At 53.6% G+C, this 17006-nt stretch overlaps 1 protein-coding gene across 1 annotated transcript in view; it reads left to right on the forward strand.

Annotated features, from left to right (window-relative positions):
- Positions 1-17006, forward strand: part of DPP6 (dipeptidyl peptidase like 6) — a 694644-nt gene that overhangs the window by 612224 nt on the left and 65414 nt on the right. The window contains exons 11-16 of the mRNA XM_021692851.2: positions 5390-5513; positions 7218-7256; positions 12025-12132; positions 13286-13377; positions 14213-14260; positions 15930-16048. Coding sequence (XP_021548526.1) covers positions 5390-5513; positions 7218-7256; positions 12025-12132; positions 13286-13377; positions 14213-14260; positions 15930-16048 — 530 coding nt within the window. The remainder of the gene's footprint in view (positions 1-5389; positions 5514-7217; positions 7257-12024; positions 12133-13285; positions 13378-14212; positions 14261-15929; positions 16049-17006) is intronic.

Below are 17006 nucleotides of genomic sequence, written 5' to 3' on the forward strand. Positions count from 1 at the left end.
ATCTCCCCCTCCAATTTCCCCCCTTCATTCTTCCCCTCCTGCTATCTTCTTCTTCTTTTTTTTTTAAACATATATTGTATTATTTGTTTCAGAGGTACAGATCTGTGATTCAACGGTCTTGCACAATTCACAGCACTCACCATAGCACATACCCTCCCCAGTGTCTATCACCCAGTCACCCCATCCCTCCCACCCCCCACCACTTCAGCAACCCTCAGTTTGTTTCCTGAGATTAAGAATTCCTCATATCAGTGAGGTCATATGATACATGCCTTTCTCTGATTGACTTATTTCGCTCAGCATAACACCCTCCAGTTCCATCCACATCGTTGCAAATGGCAAGATCTCATTCCTTTTGATGGCTGCATAATATTCCATTGTATAAAGTGCTCAACATTGCTCGGCATCAGGGAAATCCAAATCAAAACCTCAATGAGATATCACCTCACACCAGTCAGAATGGCTAAAATTAACAAGTCAAGAAACGACAGATATTGGTGGAGATGCAGAGAAAGGGGAACCCTCGTACATTGTTGGTGGGAATGCAAGCTGGTGCAGCCACTCTGGAAAACAGTATGGAGGTTCCTCAAAAAGTTGAAAATAAAGCTACCATACGACCCAGCAATTGCACTACTGGGTATTTACCCCAAAAATAAAAATGTAGGGATCCAAAGGGGCACCAGCACCCCGATGTTTATAGCAGCAATGTCCACAATAGCCAAACTGTGGAAAAAGCCAAGATGTCCATCGACAGATGAATGGATAAAGAAGATGTGGTATATATATACAATGGAATATTATGCTACCTTTTGTTTTTAATGTGCTTTGAAAACTTGCTAAATATTTATAATTCTATGAGATAATCACCCAATATTTCTTTTATTTCACAATGTTTTTGTCACTTAATAATCACTTCTGATATTTACTTCAAATTTGTAATCAAATTAATAGTGGTTTTGGACTATCTATGGATGATTTATTTTAGGGATTATCTTCTTACATGCCCAGCTTTTAATTTTGAGCCTTTTGAGTTTTTTTCAGTATAGGGTATATTCAAGTAGAAGATACTGCTTATTAAAAACACCGAAATGTTAAATACCCCCTCAACCTAGAACAGTAGAGAAATTTGATATCCGCCTAAATTTTGATCATTTGTTAAAACATATTTCCTTATTACTAGGTTATAGTGAGATTTCTCTTTCCTTAGAACTCAAATATTCTATCAGAACATATTTAGGCATTTTATTAACTTCCCTGGAATATGGAAAACCCTCCTCACCTGCACGTTCAGATCCTGTTGTGTGCACGTTGCCGTCTCGTCTCTGAGTTTGGGAGGTGGTTCCTCTCCCCATCACTGTGGTTTCTCTGCAGGAAGCTCTGACGGCCTCGGACAGGAGGACAGTCCCTGTTCCTTCCTTTCGCCTTCCTCTGCCTTCTGGGAGAGCTTCCCAAATTTTCCTCAGTTTCTCTGAGTCCAATTTCTCTCACCTTTGGATTTGGTTTCCCTAGAGTCTTTCATCTCCCCTCTTCATCTCATCTTATATTCTTAGGGTTATGTTCTGCTTTTTTTTTTTCTTCAACGATTTTATTTATTTATTTCTTTGACAGACAGAGAGATAGCGAGAGCAGGAACACAAGCAGGGGGAGTGGGAGAGGGAGAAGCAGGCTTCCCGCTGAGCAGAGAGCCCGATGTGGGGCTCGATCCCAGGACCCTGGGATCATGACCTGAGCCGAAGGCAGACGCTCAACGACTGAGCCACCCAGGCGCCCCAATATGTTCTGCTTTTATGTTGTCAGCGTAATTCCCCCTTCCCTCCATCTGTGTTGTATGACGACCTTTGCCGTTCTCCACACCAGGAAGGAGACATCCACGCATGCCTGACACCTGGTAGCAGACGCCACGGGAGGGTTATTTTTGACTCTGAAATTTGGGGGCTGCTTGAACCTCTCAGATGGAATCGGAAGACAGAGTCTAAGCTCTCCATCTGGTGTGCTCCCTGGGCAGACTTGAGCGTCTTCTTCCGCCTTCTTTAGAATTTTTTTATTTTTGACATTCTAAGTCAATAGGCATCTATGAAAAATCATGATCCTCTGTAACATTGAGGTAGCAAAGGTTTGACTTCCCAAATTTCTGGGTGGTGCAAGGTCAGGGTTTCTGAGGAAGGATGAGTTCCTGGGGAGGACAATCATATTCTCCTGCCTGGCTGCTGCTCGCCTCATAGAATGAAGCATGGGCTGGGCCGCCCATTTTATGGTTTCACGCTTCTCCAGCTGTGTCATGGTTGCTGGAGATTTTCAACACTCACTTTTAGGGGTATTGTGATTTTGTGTCTTTTTTTGTGGTTTAGAGGCAAATTGACACAAAGTTGGTAAAGGCTACCTCAGATTTGCCAACCGGATGTTACTGTGTGCTGGAAATCCCCATGTGTCCGTGCAGTCAACACTGAAACAGGACAATTGATCAGTCCTTCCCCAGGAGTAGCCTGACAGACTTGGCCTCGGTCCTTGCCCCCAGCCCCGTAGCCCGCATGTAACCAACAGCTTTGAAATTAGAGAAAATGGAAAGTGTGTAAGGAACCAAGAGAACTTTCTTATCTACTCCTGGATTCTTAAGGAAAGTTTCAGAAATGGGTAAAGTTTGTATTTTCCTTTCCACAAACATATGGTGTCAATACAAATCTTACGTAGTGGAAGAGTGTCCTTCTTTCCACAGTGTCACTTCTCTATGAGGCTCTGGAGATCATCGCTCCTTTTAAATCGCCCATCCCTGACCGTGCTTTATCTTTGCAATTTGACTTGATTTTTTAAATAGCCAGAACTTACTTGGCATGAAGCCCAGTCATTGATGCAGTTCACGGGATGAGGAAATGTTGGTTCGAGATGAGATGTTGCCGTACGAGTAATGAGATCGGTGTGAGGTCCTGAAAGAGACCAGTGTTTTGACCATCGGCAGCACGGCTGGAGGCCCAGTAACCGCCCAACAGTGAAGCAGTGCCACCTACTGATACAGAGATATATTATGTCATCTTTATGGAGTCCTTAATAATTTTTATTGTTTCAAGAGTTCATTATATTTCATCACCATAAAATCTCTAAGGGTGCTATCAGTTTGTTTGAAATTCATATTACACAGATGAGGAACTGAGGATTCAAGTTGCACGTGAAGTAAGGTATAGAAGCAAAGCCCGCGGGCACCCACCCCTGGTGGGCGCTGCACCTGTCCTTCATCGGGGGCCCCGCCAAGGTCCACACAACTAAACAAAGTGGGTCCAGGTTTAACTGTCCTGATCTGTCGTGCAATTATTTCTTCTTTTCCACAGCATGCCTCAGATCACAAATTAGGAAAGTAAAAGAAAGACTTCTATTTGGTCGATATGAAGATTGTGCAAAACAACACCATAAAACCTAGAAAGACACATAGGACTCATGAATGTTTCCAAGAAAGGGGTCCTCCCTAACCAGTGTGAAGGCTGTGGGGAAAAAAACAAAACAAAACAAAACAAAAAACTAGTCCTTCCACGAGATCTGACTTTTTCCTCCTTGGTTTTATCCAGATGAAATATGTTTGCTCATCACTGTGAATTCCCACACCACACCCTCAATATGAATGTCTGCATCCGACAGGCCCCACGGTCAAGGAAGACAGGAGTTTGCTTGCATCCGTCCCCGTGGCCCCTCCAGCTAGCAGTCTCTAGCATCTACCGAGCAGGGACCCAAGGATCGTTTATGTTGTAATTTAAAAATAAGAAGTATTATACATGAAGCAAGGGCTGGGCCCAGACCCTGAGTTATTCTGAAGGGCCAAGCTAAATATTTTTGTGCCTACAAATATTCAGGGAGCCGATCAAAGAAATGGGCTCCGAGCCCTCGGGCAGGGCAGCATCCTCAGAGGACTTGCTGAGAGGCCACGCTCCTTTTCAGAGCAGGAGCCTGACGGTGTTGTGTGAGAAGGCAGATCCTGTACACACACGGACCCAGGTCCCCGAGGCCTGGGGGCTTGCTGAGCAGATGGTATGAACAGATCCAGCCCTATTTCAAAAATCACAGCAATTGAGAAGTTTGAAAATCATAAAAGTTGGATCATGCCTGAATGACATCCTCACCAGCCACGTCCCGAGTAGGTGGGCCAAGACTTGGATGGGCAGCCAGGGCCTCCCCCACCCCCCACGTGGGAGGTGACAGCCTGAGTCAGCTCTTGACTTAGGTTATTTAAAGTTTTGATTAACAGGTGAATTCGAGAAATAGAGGACACAGCAATTTAATCTCCTCTCCTACTTATCCCAAGCTTACTTGAAACACCTGGTGATTTAGGCCTTTCTATTGAAAAGTAATCATTGGGCGAACTCACGTGCCTTTCCAGCTTGCTAGTCATTGTCTAGAGAATGTGCTGCAGTCTTTAGTGATAAAGGATCTTGTAAGACCACAAAGTAATCCTTCTGAACAATAGATCTCATTATAGATATAGATGGGGTAGGTGACGGAACAGGGTTAGCTGGCCTCTAGAACATTCTTGGAATTCACCCAGGGATAGTCTTTCTGTACCGTTGTATTTTTGGTATTTTCTTCTTCCTCTTAAAGGTGTATATATATATATATATATATATATTTTTTTTTTTTTTTTTTTTTTTTTTTCCCCTAGAAATCCCGTGTTAGAAGGGCTCTGGGTGGTTGAATTACTTACCTGAAGCCCCAGTGCCCCCATGCTAAGTACAGGGTAGCCTAGAACACTGTGGTATTTGCAGGTTTGGGTGAAAGCAGGTGTGTGACATCTAGAGTATCAAACGAAATCTGCCTGATGCCCGGAGCCATGAACCAATTTCCCTAATTAGCTGGCGAATGTCCCTGGGTGTTCTGCCTTCGCAGCAGAGGGAAAGGGACACAGAGCCTTCCTCGGCGTGCCCGCGTGTTTTTCCGGCATCTCACACTCTGTGAGAGCCTCTCTCCCCAAGGCCCTCCCGGTTCTCACTCCGCCGGCCCCTCTGGGACCTCCTTGCTGCCTCCAGGGAGCTGGACGTGTGCGTTTGCCCCGGGCTGTGGCAAGAAAATCAAGCCAGTAGATCAGCCTGGGCTGCAGGCTGACTTACAAAACCCCCGGGGCAGCACCGAGGCACGGCCGCCCTCTGGCAGACGGGCAGCTGGTGGTTGGGCCGAGCGCACTGTGTACGCGGGGAGCAGCCCAGACAGAACCACACTTCCGCGCCTCGGGACTTAGTTTCCCCGCGGAGTTCAGCATCAACGCACATGGTCGGGAAACCCCACTCCAGAGCCTCGCGGTTGGTCCATCCCTGACGCGCCCCCACCTCTGGCCCCAGCGTCCAGGGCTGGCATGTGCCCGGCTGCTGGCGTCCGCGGGCAAGAGCAGTAATTCCGTGTGTTTGCGTGTTTTCAGGGAGTACTACATCACCATGGTGAAGTGGGCCACCAGCACCAAGGTGGCCGTCAACTGGCTGAGCCGGGCGCAGAACGTGTCCATCCTCACCCTCTGCGACGCCACCACTGGGGTCTGCACAAAGGTACGGGGCAGGGTCAAGGACCGATGGCCCGAAGCAGCGGAGGCGGCAATGGGGAGGGGCAGGTTGGGCTGGGGCACCGCTCACTGCGCGCAGACTGCGCGGGAGCCTGCCCGCGGGCCTCTGCTTTGCTGCCACCTTGTGGATGAATTGTGCACTGCTGCAAAACTCACGGCGGAGCCACTCAGCGGCCCAAGGAGTCCCGTCCTGGGACCTGTGCGCCCTCGGCAGTCTATGGATGTGTTACTCCCCTTTACCTATGCCCACTGCTGTCTCACGACGAGCATTCCCCTCATTTTCCAGTGGACATCAGGGAGGGGAAGGGGTGGCCTGAGGCCCTGGGACCCAGGTGGGGCCAGCCCTGCTGCCTGGCCTCCCCCTTTGGTTGGCTCTGTCCTCCCGCCCACCCAAGCCGAGCGCGCCTGGGTGGGTCAGCGCCTGGGTGGGCCGGCATCTGCTGAGGCCAGCAGTGTTTCTAGGGGCCTCAGGCTGACTCCATGTGAAGTGAGAGAAGGCAAATGAACGTGGGGAAGACAAAATGAAAAATACGCACAGGAAGCGAGAAAGAATGGAAATCCAAACAAGGCCTGGCCACTGGGCAGAGCAAGGGAACGGCCCCGCCGTTGCCCCCCCAGCCTGCAGCAAGCACACCCTCCTCCCTGTGGGCTCAGGATCTCCGCACTCCAGGTCGAGCCCTAAGAGGCGGACCTCCTAGTGCTAGGTTAAAAAAAAAAAAATCAATTAAACTCCATTAATCAGTCCAGGCAGGTGTTTCAGAAACTCCTTTTAGGACCACACGTTTTTATTCCCCAAGTCTGCAGAGCAGCTTTGCTGTGGCTTGGGGGGCCTTGAAGCCACTCTGGCCACACCAAGCACGGCATCGAGGTGAGCTCAGGGATCTGCTGTCTTCCCCTGGGTCAGGGATGTGCCTCTTTCTCGATATGATCAAGAGCAGATTCTGGGTTATGCTGATGGGCTTACGGAAGGGAAGAAGGGAAGGAGTAGACACGCGGCCAGGAAGCTGGGAATTGCTGGTTATCCACACCTTGTCTCTTCTGTGCCCCGACCTGTGCATGTCAGCAAAGTAGCCCCTTCCTGCCGCTGGTCCACGGACAGAAGAACCCCCAGCCCCCCACCCCCAGCAGCTGGAGGCCAGACCAGCACCGGGAGCAGGGCCCCCCTCTTGCATAGCCGTCATGCTGGTGTTTTCTGTTTCGTTTTGTCTTCCATTGTGCATCTTTCCACACGGTCCTGGGAGATTGACTTTTCATATACATTTTCAGTCCTTTTAATGTTTTGGGCTACCAGGCTTGTTCTTCAGAGCTGCGAACTGGACATGTGAGAAATGTCCACACGCGTGCACACACGCAAATCCCTGCAACAGCGTGGCACCTGAGATTTGCCTTTAAGTGGGCCCCTGCGTGGACAGGGAGGGCCCCAGGGGCAGGCGTGCACCGTCTTCCAAGACGTCTGCCCGCCATGGACACGTCCCCGTTGCTGGGGCGAGTGGCGTTTGCCTGGTCCGGGGACACGTGTGCGGGGCTGCGAGCCGCAGCGGGGACACGGCGGAGAGCCGGGACGCCGCCTGCCCGGGCCACAGCCCCGTCTGCTTGCGCGGCCACCGTGGAGGGGCTTCAAGCACTGCTGCTCACAGACACGAAACATGCAAACGCAATCCTTTTCTCTAATGCTTGTATCTCATTTCAGAAACACGAGGATGAAAGCGAAGCCTGGCTCCACAGACAGGTAACTCCCCCACGCCTGAGTCCCCACGCTCTCCGCCCGCGCCAGCCACCAGGTGCGCCAGCGCGCTGGCTTCCCGGGTTTTCACGGCCCCACGGAGCCGCACAGCTTCCTGCGCCGGGGGGGCGGCGGGCGGCTCAGCCCATCTTGCCCTTGCTCCCCGTGGCCTCGAGCACCACCGGAGAAGCACAGAGCCACGGGAGATAGTCGTGACATCTTCCGTGGGGAGATCTCAGGGCTCAGTTAGAGGGCCGGCCTTTGGGAGAATTGTGCCGAGTCCAGAGAAGTTGCCCAGTCTGCTCTACCGCGGCCAGAGGGAAGGAGACTGCTTGTGGTCCGTTTCTCTCCGCGTGCTCTCGGGGTGTCCCGTGCGAGGCCGACCCCGCTGCCGTGTGGCCTGAGCCTTCCTGGGGAGCTGGCCTCAGAGCCACCCCTGGGTGTCCCGTCCCGACGCGGGTCAGAAATGCGCGTTAGCCAGGCTCTGGGGGCTTGAGATTCGAGGAGGTCGGGCGAGGCTGACGGGGACACCCTCTGCCCCAACAAAACAGGTCAAACTGCCCCAATACAGCAAAGCTCTCAGCACTGCTGTTTTCTGTCCTCATCGCTCTGCACATCCCAGCAAAGAACAGGGGAGAACGTTTGAGAAGTTTCCCTCCTTGCTGTCCAGCCTCCTGGGATGAAAACTGCCTGAGGATTGGTGGGGAGGGTCAGGAATCGTGGTGGAGCGGGCACAGGCGTCCATCTTACTGACGTGATCGACCGGGGTCAGGGACTGCTGGTGACACCTCCTCCATGTGGAATGGCGGTTGGTCCCCACCTCCCTTCACTAAATCTGGGGGGCAGCCTTGTAAGTGGGCACGGCTGCTTTCCAGACTCCTCCTCGCCAGTCTTACCTGAAAGAGGACTAGCCCAAGTGCCCACTTCTGTTCCCTGCGTGTAAGTCTGGGTGCCAAGTCCAAGCCGAGAAGATACCAAGGACAGGCAAGGGCTTGAGAACCCTGCGGCGGGAGCTGGGAAGTTCCCAAAGGCCCCCTGGACTCGTGACACGAGCACAGATATCAAATATACATGCATCAGACAGAACGTCAGGGAGGTTGACGTGAAAGAATCAGAAGAGAATGCATTATCTATCTGGTCGTCTGATCAACCAGTGCTTACGGATCATACCAGGCACCACACTACCATCAGGCTCTTCTCCTGAGCCCCTGGCTAGCAAGTTCGAGAACACCCTTCCTTTTCTCGGCTCAATGACGCTCCGTTGTACGGATAGACCACAGTTGGCTTATCTGTTGATGGGCACTTGGGTTGTCTCTGCTGTTTGGCCATCGTGAGCAGTGCAGCTAAGAATATTCATGGAGGGACAGGAGCTGGACAAAAGGGCCACCTTCGTGTGATCCCGTGAACATGAAATGTCAGGAATAGATGAGTTCACAGACAGAGCTGTTGCTGGCTGCCAGGGCTGGGGAGGGGCACAGGGATGAACAGTTTCAAGGGCCTGGGGTTCTATCCCAGGGGATGGAAATGTGCAACCAGAGAGGTGCTGGTCGCACGACCTCGTGAATGTACTAGGTGCCACTAAATTACTCACTTTTATTAAAATGTTTTGTTTTATGTGAATTTCACCCCAATACCTTTTTTAAAAAATGAATCCACTAGAGCAGTTCTCAAAGAGTCACAGGGTAGAAAGGGAGATGAGAGGCGCACATGAGTCCAACGTGTGGCGAACGGAAGTAATCCTAAGATATGTAGGAAATGTGTTCAAGTGTTAGCGGTCAGCGGGGCTGGAGCAGGGAAACAGAGTGTGACCTGGGGGGCAGCGCCAGGACCCCCTGGAGTCGGGAGCAGCTTCTGTATCTGAGTAGGAGGGGGCGAGCGAGGGGCTCCTCGCTGCAGCCCAGCGGTGTGTTATTCTCCGGGAGTGGGGGCGCTGCTCGGTGCACGGCACCTTCCCTGTCCTCCCACCATCCCGGCTGGTCCTCGTGGTCCTGAGGCTGCAGGGCTGGGCCGCTTTGCTGTCCTCTTCATCAGCGCTGCAGGGACACCGTCAGCTCTGGGATGTTTCTGTATTTATCAACATGGCGTCTTGTGGCCACCTGGGAACACCATCCACGCTCCAGACAGACAGCCCGGATGTGACTTAGGAAACCAGATCTTCCCAAGCAAAATCAAGTCAGCACTTAAAAAGTAGCATGAAGAATTGCACTTCTAAAATGTAGACTTTAAGGCACTTACTGAGCAAACAGCTAACGTTTTTAAAACAGCCATTGGAAACCACGTCATGCCGTTTTGAGTGGAAGATGGCACATCCCATAAAGGAATCGCTTCCTCCAAGCTGGTGCATCCCTGGGTCTGGTCCGGCGAGCGTGGGGAGGCCCTGATTTCTGTGGGTACCATGCCTCAGGCATCACTAACACACAGCTCTGGGGGCAGTAGGAAAATCCAGTTTCAACAGTTTCTCATGACATTCCTTTCAAAGAGATGTTTCCTAAAGGAATTGATGGACCCTGGCTTTCAATCTGTAGCCTTTCTGAATCCCTCAAGATACCATGAGGTTCTGGAGGGTGAGTTAGGAATGTGTTCAAGGCTGACAGCTGTCTGTTCACCGAGCAGGGCACCGTATCCTGGAGAGAACAGTGTGGGACGTCCCATCGACCTCGGGAGACCCAGTCTGCTTGGATCAACGGTCTTCTGATCCCTGGCTGCCAGGCAAACAGGGGTGGGCTGGAGCAGACCTGAGCCTCCATCCCCTCTCTTTTCCTCCCCTGTCCTTCCCGAGGCTGCTGCATGGACCCCACGGGGATCTCCATGAGCCAACAAAAGGAGACGAGTGTGTGTGTGTCCCACAGGTGGAGGTCTACCCAGTTCTCTCTCTTCTAGGAATATTCCAGAAGAATAGGCAGCCCCCCCGCCCCCCCCCCACACACATATTCCATCACCACCAGCCATGACCTTGCAGTGTCATCCTGATGCAGATCCATGGGGATTTAGTGTAGAGTCCCAGAACCCATCCTCTGGTTGAAGGGTTGGCCTATGGGCCAGCATCTGACAGTCTTTCTTCTTTTACCAGAATTTTGGTTTTGTGATTTCAGAATCCAGGCTGGGAGGTTGGGCAAGGTGAGTGTATCTGAACCACTCTCTGGAAGGAATTGGCAAACACGATACAGATAACTCACGACGAATCTCCTTCTTCACTGATCTGCTGCGAGTGGCGTGGAGAGACTTAGGCCTGGTGCACAAGAGACTCCCTGTTAACGCAGAGAGACTAAAACGCTTCCCCCAAAACCCAGGAGAGTCAGAAGCAGGATCAACATCTGGATCCCCTCCTCAAAAACCATTGCGCTTTCTCACTGAGAATACATTTACTGCCCAAGAAACCAGGTCTCCGAGAGGCTCGGGGCTGGTGCAGAGCCCTCCCTCGTCAGTGTAAAGATGACATCAAAATGATGAGGGCCTTTTCAGTGTAACAGCAAAGCATCTGGCCAAAATTAATTATTTATTACCTTCATTCAGAGTATTTTTCTCTGCCAAAAGTGCAAACATTTCCCCCAGAAAACCGAGGCAATATTGCAGTATCCGTCCCACAGTTGGCAAATAGAAGGACATTTAAAAAGCCAAAGTCACCTCTCGCTTTCCCATTCCCTCTGCTTTTAAATACCACGCTGCCAGCTCTAAATAGAAAAATAAATATTTGCAGATTAAAGGTTTCATTTTATTGCAAATATTCATGAAGATTAAATGTCATTTTAATCACGTTAGTTTATTTCTCTGGGCGCATCGCATTTGCGGGTACGCATTCACTCATTGCAGGGAAATGTGTGCTCCTGTTACCAACTGGGGCTTATTTACCATTTGTTCTCAGCCCGCATTAGCGTGGAGCTCCTTGAATCAGAAAATATGTATCGTAGCCAACTAATTGGTGTTCACGGATGGAAACTTCCAGGCTGGAGCTCCAGAGATGCCGAGGTGCCGCCGTAACAAATGCCTTTTCCCCATCGAGGGTTAGCCGGACCCTGGGGCCGGCGGGGCTGAGCTGTGACTGCTCAGCATTGGGGGGCCACGCAGAGATGAGGGCAACGTGCTGCAGGTCTCGGCTTTGAATCCAGCCTGGACTTCCTTCCCCCGGGGAGAGCTGGGAATGCTGATTTCTTTCCAGGGAAAAGTGGTGGCGGATCCCAGCACACGCCTGTGTGTGTTAGAGGTCCCTGAAAGGACTGTTCCCTGCACCTGCATCTTAGAATGTGTGAAATTTGTCCTTCTCTTTTTACTTGTCTCTCTGGGGGGCTGTTTGGTGTGAGATAGGTTTTATGAAATAAAAGAACAAAAGACAGGACCGAACGTGTAGAATTCATGTTTAGGCAAAATCAGATTTGTGAGTGTTCAGAACCACGTTCTTCACGATGGATGATAAATCCCCTCCCCTCCCCGAGAAGTCCTGCCCTGCCCTGCGCTGGGCTTTCACTGAGCTTCCCGCACCCACGGCCGACTCTGTCCCATCAGCCTATGCGCACACAAGTCCGCTCTATGGATGCTTCTCTAACAAAGGATGTTTTTCTCTGTCTCTGCTTAATTCCTCAATCTTCCTCTTCTCCTAGAAGATAGGTTTGACTCGTGAGTCCCAAGGAGAGGAAAGGCCCCACCCACCGTTTATTCTTCCCACTGGATCTCTCATTAGAAATTACATAGAAAATGGATCTCAAGATGTATTTTGTCATGGTCAACCTCTTCAAAATGAAGCCTTTTTATAGACTACATCCTTTGCTTTCATCCACAGAATGAAGAACCAGTGTTCTCCAAGGATGGCCGAAAGTTCTTCTTTGTCCGAGCCATCCCACAGGGGGGACAAGGAAAATTCTATCACATCACCGTGTCGTCATCCCAGGTAATCTTGACCGTTTCTAAAACTCTTTGCTGTGCTGGTGACAGCCCCTCGTGGTGACCGCTCTGTGTGCTCTTGTCATCTGCAAGGGCCCCGGAGCGAGCCCCAGGTTCGGGCACTGGAAGGTAGGTTCCTGAAGGTGGGGCAGAATGGGGCTCACAAAGTCCAGGGGTCCTGCTCAGAGCAGTGGGTCGCGTTGGCCCTTCCTATTATGGCTCAAAGATCGCTCAACGATGGCACTTCTGACAGTGTGACAGGAGACTATGGGACCCGAGGACTCAGGTCTACGGCTTTGATTGACGATTCTGTGCCCGCCACCCTTCCTCCCCACCCGCTGGGCTGTCCCCTTACCCTCTGTCCCAGGGCCCCCACTGCCATCCAGACTCCCCTGCTCCCCACAGGCTCTCCCTGCTCCCAAGACCCCCACGGGCCCCACGTGACTTACTCAGCATCCGATTCCCACCTGCCCCCCCAGCACCTGCCATCCAGCATGGAGGGCCTGTGCCTCACACCAGCCCCTCCACGCCCCATTCCAGATCACACCGTTCCTGCCGAGAGGGTCATGCATCCCTCCCTTCCAGTTTATTGTCATAATTATTCTACTCTGTGAGGCACTCAGGGCGAGAGAGTGCAACACTCCGTAAAACGGTTTCAAGCCATCCTTGTACATGATGGCAGAGAATGGCAGACATGTCTCCTCCCTTCCTCCCTCCCTCCCTCCCCACTTCCTTTCTCCTCCGTTTCCTTGCCCCGTTTCATTCCCTTCCCCACATTTCTCTCTTTCCTCCCTCCCAGTCTCCCTATGGCAGAGACTCCAGTAGCGGGATCACACATTGTAAAGAACGGCATCGGCCGCCTACGCAGCATTCGTGTCTCAGGAGACACGTGTGCTGCAGCTGGAGGCACTGGCCGTCGGGGGAGTGGGTGGCGGGTTCCATGGACGTGGACTCTGCCAGTCCCTGTGTTGCTGACATTCAGAGAAGGGGAGAGGGCTGGGGCCCGGGGTGGTGGTGAGCGGAGGCTCGGTGGATGGGCTAGCCCCAGGCGGGGGGCAGACGGCACCCCCACGGCACCCCCCGTGGTGCGGGGCTCCTGGGTTAGGAACAAGGCGCGGGTGGGGCTCGCCAGCTCCCCCATGTACCGTCTGGTGCTCCAGCCTAACAGCAGTAATGACAACATACAGTCCATCACCTCCGGGGACTGGGACGTGACCAAGATCCTGGCCTACGACGAGAAGCGGAATAAGATGTGAGTAGGGCCGGCCGCGGCAGTGGGCAGGCCTCCAGCCCCAGGGCCCGGGCCAGCGCTGCAAGACGGGCCCTTCCTTTCAGTCACACGGGACTCCCTAGGTCCAGTGTCTCGAGGGCCCCACTTCCAAAGTTGCAAGACACTGAGCAGGGGGAGCTGAGCGGCCAGACCTGCGGGGAGAAATGGGTGGCGGTCGCAGCAGGCCTGCCGTGTGCCATTTGCGAGTTCCAGGCGGCGCGCAAAGTGCCCCGGGACCATCCTCTCGTTCCGCACAGCGGTCCTACGGGCTCCGTTACAGGCTCCCCTGTCCAAAAACAAGCAAGCAGAAACAATGAGAAGTTAAGTCACTGACCCCAGGTGATTCCGATTATTCAGACGGTAACGGGGGAGCTAGGGCGCAGCTCAGATGGCGGAGGCCAGGCCGGGATGCCACTCCTCCTCCCTGATCCTGTGACCAGAGTCCAGGTCCCGCCCACGCTCCACGTGGCAGGTGAACACCACTCCTCCGGCGTCGTTGCCTCAGGCTTTGAGATTACCTGGCTGGGTCCTGCCCCTCCAGGAGGCTAACAATCTTGTAGAGAAATTCCTGCATCTGAGTCCAGGAACACGCGTCACCATCCTCACCCCCGGCACAGCCCGCACCCCTGCCCCCGCCCCCAGGTGTGTGGCTTGTGGCTTTCCCCGCCTGCACACGCGGGGCTGGGCCTGAGCAGGAGAGTCGGGCCTGTCCCCATGCACCGACAGAAGTCCCCGGGAAGCACAGGCAGAGCCTGGCGGTGGAAGGCAAGCCTGCCCTGGAGCCCACTGATCCCTGTGCACCTGCTGGTCTTTGCAGCTACTTCCTGAGCACAGAAGACCTGCCGAGGAGGAGACAGCTCTACAGGTGCGTGGGCACTGACCCAGGAGGTCCTCGGCTTGGCCGCAGGGCACCAGGGGAGGCGCCAGGCAAACCCCCCACAGGGCAACCCTGTAACGTCCAGAGACTGTGAGCAAGAATTGCGGAGACCACCGCATGTGAAGCTTTTCTTTTTCTGCTTCTGTCAAACGAGCTCCCCCGACTCACTTTCTCATGTTGATAACCGACGGTCTTTCCTTCTCACTGTTGTTCAAGAATGATTTTGGGGCGCTCGTTCTCAGTGGGTTTGGTCGGAGGCAGGTCTGGTAGGGTGTTTGCTGGAGGCCAGCTCTACCGACCCCGCATAGTGGCCGACCCGCTGTGACCCCGGTCAGTTCCGTAACCTCAGAGAAGGCAGAGGGGGTGACATCCGAATCCTGGAAAGGAGACTTCTCCCAGGGTTGGTCCCTCTTCAGTGTTGCCCCAGTGACTGTTCTCCCCAGAGCAGGTGTCGGGCTCTGCGACGGGGTCACCAGAGGTGGAAATAGGGCAACTTTTACTTGCTCGATGTTTTCCAGACTAGAAGGAGGTAGCAGCGGGTGGGTGGTGGCCTACATGCACACCAGCCGCCCCTTGTGGACCTGAGGGCCAGAGAGGGTGACTCACGGTCTGGATGGAGCCAAAGTCTGGCTTCCCTCCTCATGGCGGGGACACTGGAGAAGCCCATCAGGTGGACCAGCAGCCCCTCCCACCCGCGGGTGCATATGCTGAGAGTTAAAGCCGGGCTCAGGGGAATCCTTTTGGAGGGAGGAAAACTGGCAAACCCATGGGTCACAGGCAGGCTTCTCCGTGTAGCCCTGCGTGTCTGCCAGGATAACTTAGATCAGTCCCGTCCCCCACAGGATGGAAGGTGATCAAGGCAGACCGCCTACCTTCTCCTCGACCTTATACATAGGCTAGAAGGCCCTCTTCTGTCTGGCACGAAGGATCAACCCCTGCAGGCAGGTTTCCGGTGGGGCCTGGGGTCAGAGTTGACCCTTCCCCTGCAAGATGCTCAGGCAGGAACTCCCTCCAGGTGTGCGCAGTGACTCCTCGGTATCTTCATTTTTGGAAACACATTTCAGGACTTCCTGACGTGAAATTGTGCTTGCTGAGCGGGGTCCCGGGGTTCCTGCTCCCCCGGCCCCACCGAGTGAGGAGCACCAGCTCTCGGTGCGACTCTGCGGGAGATCCCGCTCGGAACGGCCAGAGTTCAATTCAGCCCGCGTCTCTGGGGTTCCCGGGGGTTCCTGACGTGCCGTGCGCCAGCGCTAGGCCCTCGGAGACAATCCAGAGATCTGGAAAGCCATCTCCTCCTCTCCAAAGGGCCTGGGGCCGAGCACTGTGCCCCCCCCACAGTGGGGGCGCACGGGCCTGATGAACGCGCGGGTGACCCAGTGCGCAGCGGAGAGCGCGCCCCCGGAGAGCAGAAGTGCTGCGAGCTGAGCTCTTCGGATTTGGGGCGCCCGCCGGGCAGGAAGCTGGACGCAGGGCGGAGTGTTCCGGAGTGTTCCGGGGCGTTCCCAGGGAGACGATGCAGAGGCCCAGCGCGCAGGCGCAGCGTCAGGGACTCCGGAGCGCGTGGGGAGCACTGCAGCGGGGCTGGGGGTCTGCACCTTGTCCGTGGCGCCTGGTTCCCGCCGCCGGGGCTCACGGCCCGCTGTCTGTGCTCCTCCAGCGCCAGCACGGTGGGCACCTTCAACAGGCAGTGCCTGTCCTGTGACCTGGTGGAGAACTGCACGTACTTCAGCGCGTCCTTCAGCCACAGCGCCGACTTCTTCCTGCTCAAGTGTGAAGGTAAGCCGGGGCGCGGAAGGCCCGCACGCCGATGGTGGGCAGGGGAGGCGGCGGCGGTGGGAGCCGGTCCCAGAACGGGGAGGAGGGAGTCCTGCCCGGTCGCTGGTATGGGGGGCCGCCAGCAGGTGCAGTGTTGGCCAGCGGTGGAAGCGTGTCCCAGAGCAGGGGGTTCTGCCCGGACGCCGGTCCGGACTCCCACCCGCAGGTCTCGGCACCAACCCTCGGTGGGTCTTACACCTTCCCTCATGGTTTACAGCCCATCCCAGTGTTTGCACGCTGTTAATCCCAAAGTTCATCAGCATTTTCCACAAACAGTCCTGGGAAGTGGGTGAGTGAGTATCTCACACCTTGATGAACGCAGGCCATGTAGAAAGGTAATAAAGGAATTTCAAAGATCAACTTCTCAAGCATATTTAAGGATGGAGGTGATAGAAAACAGTCTCAGACAGGAAAAAAATTATTCTCCTGTGACCTAATTCACGGATGATTCATCCCAGAAAGTTCCCAATCACACCGGTCAGCATACACAGAATGGTAGCCATGTCCCACAGTGGACAAACCAGTATCTTTGCATCTTGTTCTCCTATGCTAGAAAGATAAGGTATGAACCCATGAAAGGTAAGTGCTAATCAACATGGTTGTTACAAAGTATATGTCAAAGAAGAGCCACTGAGATTGCCTCATAGGATGAGACCATGCCGCAGATGGGACTGACCAGGCCGGAAGCAATTCAGTCCTGCGAGTTGTGGGTGGAGAATGGAGAATTTTTGCTGGAGCACGGTCTCGTTAGCCTCTGCCAGGTGCTCACCAGGGCACGACCTCACCCTCTTTTTTTTTTTTTTAATTTTATTTATTTATTTGAGACAGAGAGAATGAGAGAGACAGAGAGCACATGAGAGTGGGGAGGGTCAGAGGGAGAAGCAGGCTCCCCGCGGAGCAGGGAGCCCGATGCGGGACT

The sequence above is a fragment of the Neomonachus schauinslandi genome, chromosome 12 (assembly GCF_002201575.2).
Source record: "Neomonachus schauinslandi chromosome 12, ASM220157v2, whole genome shotgun sequence".
Lineage (NCBI taxonomy): Eukaryota > Metazoa > Chordata > Mammalia > Carnivora > Phocidae > Neomonachus > Neomonachus schauinslandi.